Here is a 13050-nt window from a genome sequence, read left to right on the forward strand (position 1 = left end):
CCAAAATAACCCACTATAGGGTACTAAATACTATATATAATTGGTAACTTCCTATAATCATACAATTTTTTAAGGATTTATGATTCTTGTGTACTGCCATAACTGTTATCATTTGAAAAAGTTCATGTGGGAGATTCTCCCCTAATGACACTGTCTCATATGGAACATTCTCCCCAACTGACACTGAGATTTTTATGTAAAGACAATGTTTTAAATTCAATTATTTGGCATTTTACACAGAAACTTTAGTAATTTTAACCAAAAACCTCCTCTTACATTATGTGGGAGATTCTGAATTATTTCATTGATTTTGTAGGAGTCTCCCCATAATGTGGGAGATTTAACTAGTATGGTATTGCTACCATCATGGAAGTATAATATCTAGATGATACTTCCATGCTACTATTCACTCAACAGTTTGGCAAGTCCATAATGCTATAGTAAATGGTCGTGACTGTTTAATTACATGTAAATTTTATTAGTTATACATGTAATTAAATTGAACCCTGTCATGGCAGTTTTGCTTTCCTGAAGACAAGAGCTATGTTTTGCTGAAATTTCTTCCCAGCTTAAGTGTCAGTATCTGTAAGAATCAGGCAGTGGGTGAAACATGGTATGAAAAAACCCACCATTTTGGAAGTTTAATTTGATTATTTGCACCATCAGAATCAAGGAAAAAAGACAAGATTTTCTATATCACTTTGGTAAATTGAGCTATAATTTCACTGAATTGCACTAAAATAAAAATTTCTAGGGCAGATAATTCTGTCAAAAACTTTTTTTAACATTCTAATGAAAAAATTCCAAGTAAATCTAGTGATGCAGAGATCAAATAATGGTCTTTTCAAATAGAAAAACATTTTTGAATGAAATTATATTGTTATATCGAAGGGATTTTGACATGCATGTTTCTGACTTTTCTCATTTTGCCTAATTCTTAAAAAAAACAACTCAATCCTCACCTCACTAAGTATAATCCAATTTTCACTGCCTTTATGATTCATAATTCTGACTTTTGAGATCTTCCCTGCATCTTTATTCATTTTGACATCGGCAAGACCCTCTTTATCAAACAAACCAACGACAAAGAAACCATCATTGGTCTTCTGAGATCTGGTTTTGATAGGATCATTATAATTAAGCGGTATTACTTCTACGGAAGCATTGTGAAATTTGTCCTCTTTATGATCAGCTTTTCCACTCCTAAACAAAATTCTGAAGAAAAAAATGAATCAAATTAATAAAAAATGAGGTAGGGCAACTCTAATGTCATGGTCTTGGCTTCACAAAATTTGAAAAGTATTTAAGTCTGAGTACAGTCTTAACTTCAAAGCTTCATGGTAAGTACTTTATAAGTCTTGGAATTCTAAGATGTCACAAAAAGAAAAACAAATTATAAGATTAAAGAAATTTTTCAATTTTGTAGTGCCAATGTCATATATTTTGACCCACTGCAAAATATTGACCCAGAGTTAGAACATGAAGTTGCATGTATTGTTGTGCTAAAGTATACACCCACTTGGACAGGAAGTTAATACCCAAAATCCACTATGATGTATGCCCCATCTATATAGAGCAACAAACCAAATTTGAAACCAATCCAGATATTGGGAGCTGAGATTTTTGTGACAACATTTTTCTCTATCATTCCATAAAGTGAAAGTCCCATAAAACAGGCAGTTGATATCAGACAGCAACCAAAATTGCTTACAATGTATGCCCCATCTGTATGATGGACAAGAGATTTCAATATACCACCCACTCATTGAGATAAGGAATAATATCAGATATGATGTATAGTATATATTAAAGCTGAGGTCAATACTTTGAATGAAATACCTACTCTTGGGGTTGCTCTAATAAATGTATGTGTGTATGATGTAGTTCTATGTTCACACAAAAACCTTTACCTAAGCTGGACCCAGTTTCATAAAAAATCTGAAATAGAGATTTTTTTTCAAATCCTTGAGTTTTTCTCAAATTTTCAATTTCAAGCAATTTGATTGGTTAAATTTGAGTTGAGGAAAGATTTGAGGAAAATCTCAATTTAAGATATTTTATGAAACTGGCCCCAGATGATCAGACACAAAGACAAACACATTTTTATAATTTTTTTTACAGCATTTCTTATAGGAATACTATAGATAATATTATATACAAAAAAACGAAATATTGTATGTTTCCTTGGTCATTCAACGTACATAATCATTTCTTGATTTTCAGGCATTTTATCATGAAAAAATTACTGAACTATCTCTTCTTTTGAATTTGCTAATATTGTTAGTGATTTTGTGCACTGATAATTTCAGTACTGTACATTGGTATAGGCTTTGCATCATTACATATTACTACACCACCTTATGTTGCAGATCAATGCTGTAGAACTGTCAAATCTAGCTTCATACACGATCAAAACATACCTCTTAAATACCACACATGTTAATGTGTTCTACGTGTTTTTTTACTTGTATGAGAGTGGGAAGTTTACATTAAAAGATTAAAACAATTTTAAATAGCCTATTGGCGAACTGTTGCATTATGCAATAAAGTTCAAAGTTCAAAAGTTAAGTGGGTACATATAAAACATAACAACACAAGCTCTAATGAGCTTTTAAAACATATATAAGCTTTGAAACATTCTATAGAATGTCAAGTATAAATTCAAGTTTCAGCTCACTGAAATTTGTGATTTTTTAAATTCTGAACCAAGTCCATACATTGAGGAAATCACTGATTGATTGAGAGTTAAACTTTGCAGAGCATTGAACTCGCCTGGATGTTGAAAGCAATCCAAAATCAGTGGCATCGAATATTTGACGATTAGCGACTTTGACAACTTCAGTCTTTGATTCTTATTGTCCTCAAAAAAGAGATGTGGGCACTTTTTACACTGTTTCTAGACTGTAAAAATGATGAGATGTGATATTTTGTTTGTATTTTATTAATGAGGTGAGAAAATTAGTAATAAGGCACTATTAAAAGAGACAAATAAGGGCCTGAAAACCAAAGAATTATTTCTATTTAGCCAATCTTTGTGATTGTCCATCTACCTGTTTATACATTAAATGTAAAAACTTTCCCAGAATACCAATTTTACTACATGTATTTTCTCAATAGTCAAATATTAACGTGCAAAAAATATTATCCACAAATTTGCTTTTTTTATACTGTTAAATGCTAAATATATTTCAAAACAACAATAAATGATAGTTGTGAATTATGTTCATTCGTAAAAATCTGTGATAATTAAAACCCAAAAAGATACATGTACAAACACCATGCTACAAAACTAAAAACAATTCTAGATAGCAACCGTGAAAAAAAGACACAATTCTACATAGCAACCGTGAAAAAAAACCCACAATACTAGATAGCAACCGTGAAAAAAAAACCACAATTCTAGATAGCAACCATGAAAAAAAAACACAATTCTAGATAGCAACCATGAAAAAAAAACAATTCTAGATAGCAACCGTGAAAAAAAACACAATTCTAAATAGCAACTGTGAAAAAAAAACACAATTCTAGATAGCAACCATGAAAAAAAACACAATTCTAGATAGCAACCGTGAAAAAAAAACCACAATTCTAGATAGCAACCGTGAAAAAAAACACAATTCTTCAATTGACAGACCATGTAATAACATTCATACATACTGTTCAAGTTCTACTGGTGGTTTGAGCACAATCTCAATAAAATCTCCTTTATTTGGAGACAGTGCCCAGAATATATCCTGCCCTATGTAAGCTTTCTGTATGGTAAACTTTAGGTATGTTATTAGTGAGGTCTGTAGTTGAGCTGGTGGGTTCACATGTACCCTGAATAACATCTGTTTACCAAAGTCTTTGTCCTGAAACAAACTGATTGATTGATTAACTCTGATTTTACATCCCAGGTCTGGGTTTCATAGAAAAGATCTCAAGCTGAGATTTTCTTAAAATTCTTGAGTTTGTCCTCAAATCTTCGATTTCATGTGATTCGATTGGTTAATATTAGAGTTGAGGAAGAATTTGAGAAATTTTGAAGAAAATCTCAAAATGAATTTTTCTATGTAACCAGGCCCAGGGCAGATGTTACATGTAAAAACGGCAGTAACCAGGCCCAGGCCAGATGTTACATGTAAAAAAGGCAGTAACCAGGTCCAGGGCAGATGTTACGTGTAAAAAAGGCAGTAACCAGGCCCAGGGCAGATGTTACATGTAAAAAAGGGCATTAATGGAACATTAAGTGATACCCACCATGTTGTGGTAAAAAATAAAGGGAATGGTAAAATGATCAAAATAGCTTAACTCAAAACCTACATTTTGGATTTTGCTGAAAATTTAACTTAATCTTTATTTATGTTATGTAACAACTGTTCAAAGTTAGAAATATTCACTGAATTCATTTTCAAGTCATCATTTGCAACCCGTCAGGGGGCAGAGGGACATGCAACTTTTTGGAAGGTATCACATAATACCTCACCACTTCATGTGGCAGGATATAAAAACATAGAGTATAGGACCCTGAACAATAATGGGAAGTATGGACACACCATTTAAGCTAAATACAGCCCAGAATTTGCCTTGTGAGTAAACATATCTTTATGTGGGTGGGAAGGGGGTGGCAGACAGACAGACTGAAGTACACTGTATCACATCAGTCAGAACAGGTAACAATATAAGTGATAACATAGCAATTTCTTCTTTACAGATGATAGGCACTGCTGTCTCCATACATTTATTGTATCCTTAAAAATAACAGCCAAAGTTGAAATGTTCAAGAGGAAACAATGAAGTGTTTCCATTCCTTTATTGTCTACCAGACTTGACATTTTATTAACAACATGGCAGGTGTTTTTTTCAGAAATGCAGAGGAGGCTTACGCTACCTGGTCCCTGCCTCAAGTTTTTAGTGGAGTCTGAGTTGCTCATTTACATTTGCTTTTTTTTGTACGTGTTATTTTGGTTATTTCATGTTCTTTGTTGTGTGTGTCTGTTTTCCATGTCTGGTTTTTATATTCTTATATTGACTTATATTCCTTTGATTTCAGCTAGAATCTTGATTCCCTTAATTTTTTTAGACTGTGTATTTTAGCACTTTTATTTCCTTACCTTTAACTTCTGAACTTTACCCTTCAAGGAAGACTGCATACCTATGTGTTGAAACAAGGATGGTTTAAATCTAACTCTAACTTCCTGCTTCATTCTATTACAATGTTTCTGAAAAAGTACATGTATACCTTTTATAAGATATATTTTTACAAACAGCAAACTTGTGAATGTTATTCTTTTAATTCATATTTACAAAACTAGATCCAAAATCAATATTCTTTTAAATAGTAAATCATAAAATATTTTGAGAATGTCCTCCATATTTATACTGAATTGCTTTATAATTAGAATCCAATAATATTAAATATGACAGAAATATTAAGCAATTATAATGTTATATCTTAAATTTATCATGTTTCACTGTAATGTAAATTTATTGTTGTGATAGGCCATAAACATGCACTGTAATTGAGTTTGTGCCAATAAAGTATTTGTACTTGTATTTGTATTCAAATACACAGGCAAATGTGCCACACATGAGAATCATATGGTTTGCATCATATGATTATCATATAAATCAAGCACCAAATGATAATCATATGTTTCAGTTTACATATGATAATCAAATGATTATCATATGATAATCTATGTTTTTCATAAACATATGATACTCATATGTTTTCAAGCCAAAATTAACATATGAGAATCATATGATAATCACATGACTATCATATGTTAAATATCATATGATTGTCATATGATTACCATATGATTATCATATAAAATTGAGCAACATATGATTATCATATGTGGCACATTTGCCTGTGTATGTTCGTCAAAGCTTACATATTGAAAATCAAAACAAGATGTATTATGCTAGGTCGTCCTAAGAAGTAGTGTGCTAAGAATACCCTCAATCAACCATTTCTGTCAATTTTTTTCATTTAAAGAACTACAAATATCTTGTATATACGATTACCAAAAATGACTCTGTAGAAAGTTGTACAGTAAACAGGAAGAATACAGGGGAGAAAAATGGATAGGGGCAACACAGTACACGTCATCATGCACAGCACTATACCAAATATCTAAGCATTCCCACCAACAGATGTTGAGAAATTTGCTCGAGAAATTGTAACAAACCGTGAACGGACAGACAAAGGGACATTGTGATTGCAATATAGCCCCCACTCATTAATATCAGTACATGTATCTCAAATGGATGAGTAATTTAAATCATTTCTACCTGAATTAGAATCTCTACTTAATAACCTGACCTGTATTTTATGGTCCAGAACACAGTGTTTATATAAATGCAGATTTGGCAGAATTTCAAGTATTCCTTAAAATATATCCTTAGTACCTGGATTATATCCTTTTGATTACCGCTATAACCTTGGTTCCCTTGATTACTCTTAAAACAGATCTGATTCTGTCTTTTTTCTTGGGAATTCATATTGCTTGTGCTTGTTTTTTTTTTTGTGTGACTTCTTGTTTACATTATCTTCAGTTTTAATGTTTAATCTATTTTATTCAGTTCGCTACATTATGCATGTAGATCGTCTGTGTTTCATGTGTTCACGTTTAGGCCATGTTTTGGGATTTTGTCAAGTTTGAATTATCCCATTGCTAACACTTCTGTATATTTTCTAACATTCTAATGAAAAAATTCCAAACATCTCCAGTCAAGTGGAAAACAAATAGAGAATAGAGAAGACTTTCTTGAGTGAATTTATATCTTCAGATCAATGATTCTTGACATGCATGGTTCAGATTTTTTTCAATTTTGCCTAATTCTTACAAAGAGTTTTGACTTGACTTACAGAATCTTTCTCTGGGTTACAGACTTTAACAGCTAACAGATAGTCCAACAGCCAATCAATCGGTTTATCTTTATAAAACATCAGGAAAAATTCTACAACAATAGGTAACTTGGAAGACTTGAACATTTTACCTGGAAAAGAAGAATTTATATCATTTTACTGTATAACTGGAAATTTTTGCAGCTATCTAATTTTTGCGTTATTTTGCGGTTACCAAAGACCATAAAAATGAAAATTGTAATATATAAATTCCTTTTATCATGATTGGAGATCCATGACGAAGCTATACCCTCAAGCTATACCGGTGTCCTACCTAACTTGCTTGTTTTCCATCAAGGTGCTGTGCGTTCGCCGTATTTTTCAATTTGTCAAAGCAGATAGAAGAATCTTTTGCATTATGTATTTATTTATGCTACCACATTTTATTAAGAAAAAAATACCATGTTAGCTCCCTTGATTTGGTTTGATATGGTTGATTTTAGTAGGAGATAAATGTATGATTTTCTCAAAAGTACAGACCTAAATATGGAAAGACAATTGTTATGTAAAAATAGAGCATATGTAGATTGAAAAAGCATTGTCAGATTGGTGGGTTTTTCTTCATTATGAATCACCTTAATATAGACTGTGTCTGAATTTTATATGGACTGGTAATTAATTAGACAAGCAGCCAAAGAGAACTATGAAAGTACTATTTTTCGTGGGGTACCAATTTTCGTGCTTTTCATGGGTGAGCCAGAAAACGAAATTTGGTTCCCAATGAAAAAGGGATGCCTATTATTGCATATACTGAAAACCTTGAAGACACGAATTTAAGAATCCATGAACTTGTGTGTCTTTCCTAATCAACGAAAATTGGTATCCATGAATTAAAGTACTTTCACCATATGAACTTTTATACTGCAACCATTCTATTTGAGCCATCGAATTGCATTGACCGTATATTTACGAGTGATTTTCCCTAACTGACTAAATATAACTTTTCTGTTGTGGCATCACAAATGTTACAATGTTTTGAAGTTGCAAGGATTTCGTCCCTTTTGAATAAAAAAAACGTTGTTTTCTTTGCTCAAGACATCATTTAAAATTTTATTGCAGTATAAAGACAATATCAGGGGACTGACCTGACAAAAACTTTCATATATGAATTCAGCTCAGCACTGCATTTTCCCGGCGGTTCTAGGCCTCAACCGTATATCAGTTTTATATCAAGACATGTATTTATTTCCTCAGGAGTGTTTCAGGTTTAACTCGTCTCGTTTTACAATATTAACATGAATTTCCAATATATGTCAAACATAACATTCTTCGTCAGTACATTGTATTAGAATTCACAGATAATATTGTGTTTTTTTCTCCGTGAAAAGATTTTGTGCTTGGATAAAAATATACATGATTGAATATACACAAATACTTACCGATAAAACCAAGAGATGAGAACTCTAAAAGAATCCAATCTTTATGAGCTTGCTGTTCAGCAAATGTCTTCATAATAGTAAAATACCCTGGTTTAGCTAAAACATCATCTTCTAACTGTAAAAAAAAACAAGAGAAAATCTTAATATCAAACACAATTCTACTCCATATGTTTTTTTTCACAACCTACTTTTGATTCCAATGAAATAATTGATAAATTATATATATGAGGTCTCATTAGCATTAAATTATCTCCTTTCAAAACTTCATCAAAAGTACATTAAACTAGGATTACTTACTAAGTAATTAGTAGAGAAAAAAAAAGCCTGAAAACATCTCAATATTCATGCAATTCTTTATTTTTAAATACATGCAGCAAAGATTAAAGGAGTATTTATAATGTTTTTTTTCCTAAACGCCCTTTTATTCTAGCTGCTGCAAAAAATTTGAAGCTTAATTTGCAGTAGCAAAATATGGAGTTCTATTACACAGGCAAAACTGCAGCATATATATTCATATGTATCAAAACATATGGAAACATTTGTTTAAAGGACCAGTATGGTAAATATATGTTTTTTGTGCATTTAAAAACACATGAAATCATATGTTTTCGTATATTAAGGCCTACTGAAAACATATGATTACAATGATTTTTTATTGAATTTTTTTGGTAGTCAGAAACATATGTTTTTCATGACCTATGCAAAACCAATACAAGTTTTTCAGGTGTTTTCTTCTTGTCTTCTTGTTGTTCGCCATTAGAAATGACACTTGAAACCAGGTGTTTTTATAACATATGATACAGTTTTTTTCTGTGTACATGCTGTTATTGGTTAATTTCTGACAGGGACTGACACTTAAATGTATTTCTGATGTTAGTACCGGTAAATATATAGATGCATGTTAGAAAGTGTACAAATTTGAGACGTGAACATGTATTGACAAGTACAAAAATATGGTAGAAGTACAAAAATATAGGAATTATCTGTTCTTTATACATGTATTGATAGTTTAATTCAACATTTCTTTAGAGAATCTGGTAATACTGAGCTTGCACTACCAAAACATATATAAATTTTACAATGATATTGGGACGATGACTTTTGACCTATAACCTTTATAATCATTAGCCTTCAAAATTACCTGAAAACGAAGTATATGAATGGTGTTGCTTCATTATTTCACAAAGGGATATATTAGAGTGATAGATAGATGAAAGCATTACAAGAATCCATGGCAATTTTGTTGCATGGATTCAGTTCAAGGTGGCCTTCCATTGAAGTTAAATTAGCTGAAAGTTGTTAATAACTAATGTGAAAATAAAATAAAACCAGTGGAGTCAGCGGTGCTTCACAGCTGAAAGTGAATATTTTTCAACCAGAGTATTAAATGTAAAAAAAAAGTTGACATGGTTTGAAAATTGCCTGAAAAAGGACGAAGTGTAGTTAATTGAGATATCAAATGTACAACAAAGGAAAAAATTACCAAATGAATGTTCATGCATCATGCTTCATCTGTAAAAAGAGCATAACATGAAAATAATAAAAATATCTTCATAAAAGTATTAAAACATAGTTTAAAGGTAAGATCATGGCATGAATCTTGTCTTATAAAAATATTTAAAAAAATAAGACAAAGCCTTCAACATAAACTGCTAATTCATCTAATTCATCTGCCCTGAGCAGTTAAGGAGGTAGACCTAGGGTAAGGGACACAACTCTTACCAATCATTGGAACGTTTACATTCAGCATTTTACATCAATCTCATGTAAGCATCAAAGAAACTTGGTCTGATTTCATTCTATTTCAAATGAAAGCTTTAAAGACTTTAGTGAAATTGAATGTGATACAAACATATCACTGACTTCATGAGTTATGTACCTTACCCTAGGTCTACCTCCTTAAGTATTGACTTGAATCAGTGTAAAACATCAACTGATCAGGTCATACATAAATACATAATTAAAATCCAGGAAAACAAAAAAAAAATCCAAAAAAAATCATGAAACAAGATTAATACATATTGCAGAAAACTGTTATAGTGTTGTTTTTTTTTTGTGGTTTGGAAATTAAGAATTTTTGTTCAATAAAATTGTGTTTTAAATTCAGCATGATTTAACTTTTGCGATTGTTGACCTTTGACTACTCCTTCTCTGAAACAATTTCTACCAAAATCTATTTTAATTCACAAATTTAGATTTGATAAGATATCCCGATCAATAGTACTATTTATCCTGTTGTAATATTACGCTATGATAGGCATACTTTAACGTGTATAAAAATATATATTTTTGCAGTGTACTAATTTTCACTATTTTCAGGATGGACTGAAAGGTGCGAAAAATAGTACCCACGAAATCGATTTTTAACACTACATAGCACTAATCATTTTTTTAAACCTTGAAAATTGATACTGACGAACATATTTACTTGACCGAATCTGTGAAAATTAACACGTTTATAGTATTAAAAACCCTTAATAAAATCTGATGTAATGAAATAAAGAATATTAGGCTTGTTCTTATTTTCAACTTCTGACTGTTACTAGGAATAAAAAGAAAATCAAATCATCATCATAAAAAAAAAAAAAAATAGAAAACACAACACTTTATATGGAAACATATTGTAACTGAAACAAAACTGATCATAGTCAACATTTAGAACATGTTTGTTTGTTTGTTTGTTGGGGTTTAACGTCCGAGCAGCAATATTTCAGCTATATTCAGACGATGAACATGAAATTGATGATAAAATGAACATGATATAATGATGAAATGAAAAAGGGATGGGACACAAGGGCAATGGGGTTGACAAATTTTGATTGCCACTGGAAATAGGGAGAGGTGGGTAGGGTTGGGCAATTTAGCCTCCTGTGGCGGAGCCCTGTGGTTCCTACTCGGGGAGAATACCACAATAGGGTTCTTTAACGCGCGAGGAACGTGGCATCTTTCCCGACATGGTGCACCATTAGGGTTTGCGGTCAGGTTTTCCGTATTATAGCCTGACAACCCCAGCATGTAAAACGCCAGGGGTACCCCATTCCACTACCTTGCGCGCACATCCCAGTTGCTCTGTGGGAAAAGCGCTATTATATGTTCTGAGCACTATTTTGTCGCCTTTTACGACAGGCCTATTCTTTTGACACCCGGACCTGCACGGGGCATTTAGAACATGAGATTGTGTTCTGTAAAGTGCAGTGAAACCTGTATAAAGAAACCATGGATTATCTGGAAACCAATACCAACATATGTATCCATATCTTTGCATATCACACTTGCAATTAGGGATGTACCAAGAAAGCTGCAATCGTCTGAATATAGCTGAAATATTGCTGCTCGGACGTTAAACCCCAACAAACAACAAAGCAATAACATTCTCAACCTATGTCACTGTCAAAATTCTCCATAATAGGAAGTCCACATCTTTAATATGTGTATAAGCATGATGCAAAGTTTGAAAAATAACAAAATTCAGTATTTTTTAGGGTACAGTTTGTACCCATAGGTGTTCCAATTAATAGAGTTGAGATGTAAGTAACCTTATTTTACCATTGATAACACTGGTAAAAAATATCTCTTTTACAATTCAGAATTCTTTGCTTTCTTTATATGATAAAATACAGTACAACCTGTCTAAACAGAACCCTTGATAAACCAAAAACCTGTCTACAACAGATACTATTTGAAGTCGATTTGTTTCAATATAAATGCACATGAACCTGAACAAACCAAACACCTGAATTAACAAAACAAATTTTACAGTCCAGAAGGGATTCAATTTATACAGGTTTTACTGTAAAAGTAAAACATAGATAAAGTTGGTCATGTGGTATAAGATCTCAATACTTTCCAAATTTTTAATTCTAACTTGTTTAAATCAATATGCAACAAGATCAAACATGACTTGTATTCTTTTAGGCATTTCAAAATTGGCTGAGCAGTTCTTAACTGACATACTAAAGGACCATCTTATCAATCCCTAACTTGTGAATTTTCACTAAGTTAAAACTATGGAAAATGTTGCAAGTGCTATGCTGTGTTATTTTGGTAAAAAAAGCGAAAGCTTTCAATTTATACTCTTTCTATGTGCTAGTATTATTTCATACAAGTTGATAACATCAAAATATCTTGACTGAATACTTAGGGCTTAAAAGTATAAATTTTGCAGTTACAAGCCTAGCGAGTAAGCAAGAAGCATACCAATAACTGTAAGCCTGTGAAAGCATAAAGCTAATATACTAGTTATACATATTTTTTTGGAAAGTGTTAAAACCTGGACTTACACTTAACAATCAAATTCCAGACCAATTTACCAGTATTTTGCACCTTACCTGAACATAGTAAATGCCCCTGGTTCTTGCATACAACATTAAGAATGAAAAATCTAGATTCTGTTTTGTTCTCCATCTAAGGAAAATAAAAAATAACATCTGAGTAAACAAAATTTATAGATTACTGGCAAATGTTTTTACTCATCAAATTTACCACCGAATTTAAAAATCAGATAACAATGTACACAAAGAAAATGCAAATGTTCCATTTCCATACTCCAGACAGTGTCAGATGTTCCAAACTCACTTAATATGCTGCAGACAACCCTCTCATAACTCTTGCAATGTTGAGAAATTGAATGGTTGTCAAATGATATTTAACTTGAATATTGTTCAAAAACTTCAAGACTTCTCTGCAGCAGTTAATAAAAAGAGGAAACAAATACTTGCCACAATGTGTTATATTTTTTTACCCCACGTGATTAGAAAATGAGAATTCAGTAAAAGC

At 31.9% G+C, this 13050-nt stretch overlaps 1 protein-coding gene across 6 annotated transcripts in view; it reads right to left on the reverse strand.

Annotated features, from left to right (window-relative positions):
* The window catches only part of LOC148605359 (alpha-1,3-mannosyl-glycoprotein 4-beta-N-acetylglucosaminyltransferase B-like), a 55315-nt gene that overhangs the window by 7262 nt on the left and 35003 nt on the right, over positions 1 to 13050 (reverse strand). For all 6 annotated transcript variants that reach the window (XM_088550848.1, XM_088550849.1, XM_088550847.1 and 3 more), the window contains 6 exons: positions 12603 to 12678; positions 8275 to 8389; positions 6857 to 6987; positions 5094 to 5201; positions 3658 to 3851; positions 963 to 1215 (listed from right to left, as the gene is read on the reverse strand). In XM_088550848.1, the coding sequence (XP_088406974.1) occupies positions 963 to 1215; positions 3658 to 3851; positions 5094 to 5201; positions 6857 to 6987; positions 8275 to 8389; positions 12603 to 12678 (877 nt within the window). The remainder of the gene's footprint in view (positions 1 to 962; positions 1216 to 3657; positions 3852 to 5093; positions 5202 to 6856; positions 6988 to 8274; positions 8390 to 12602; positions 12679 to 13050) is intronic.

Source organism: Perna viridis, chromosome 10, assembly GCF_037379345.1.
Source record: "Perna viridis isolate PV_CMFRI_1.1 ecotype Kerala chromosome 10, ASM3737934v1, whole genome shotgun sequence".
Classification (NCBI taxonomy): domain Eukaryota; kingdom Metazoa; phylum Mollusca; class Bivalvia; order Mytilida; family Mytilidae; genus Perna; species Perna viridis.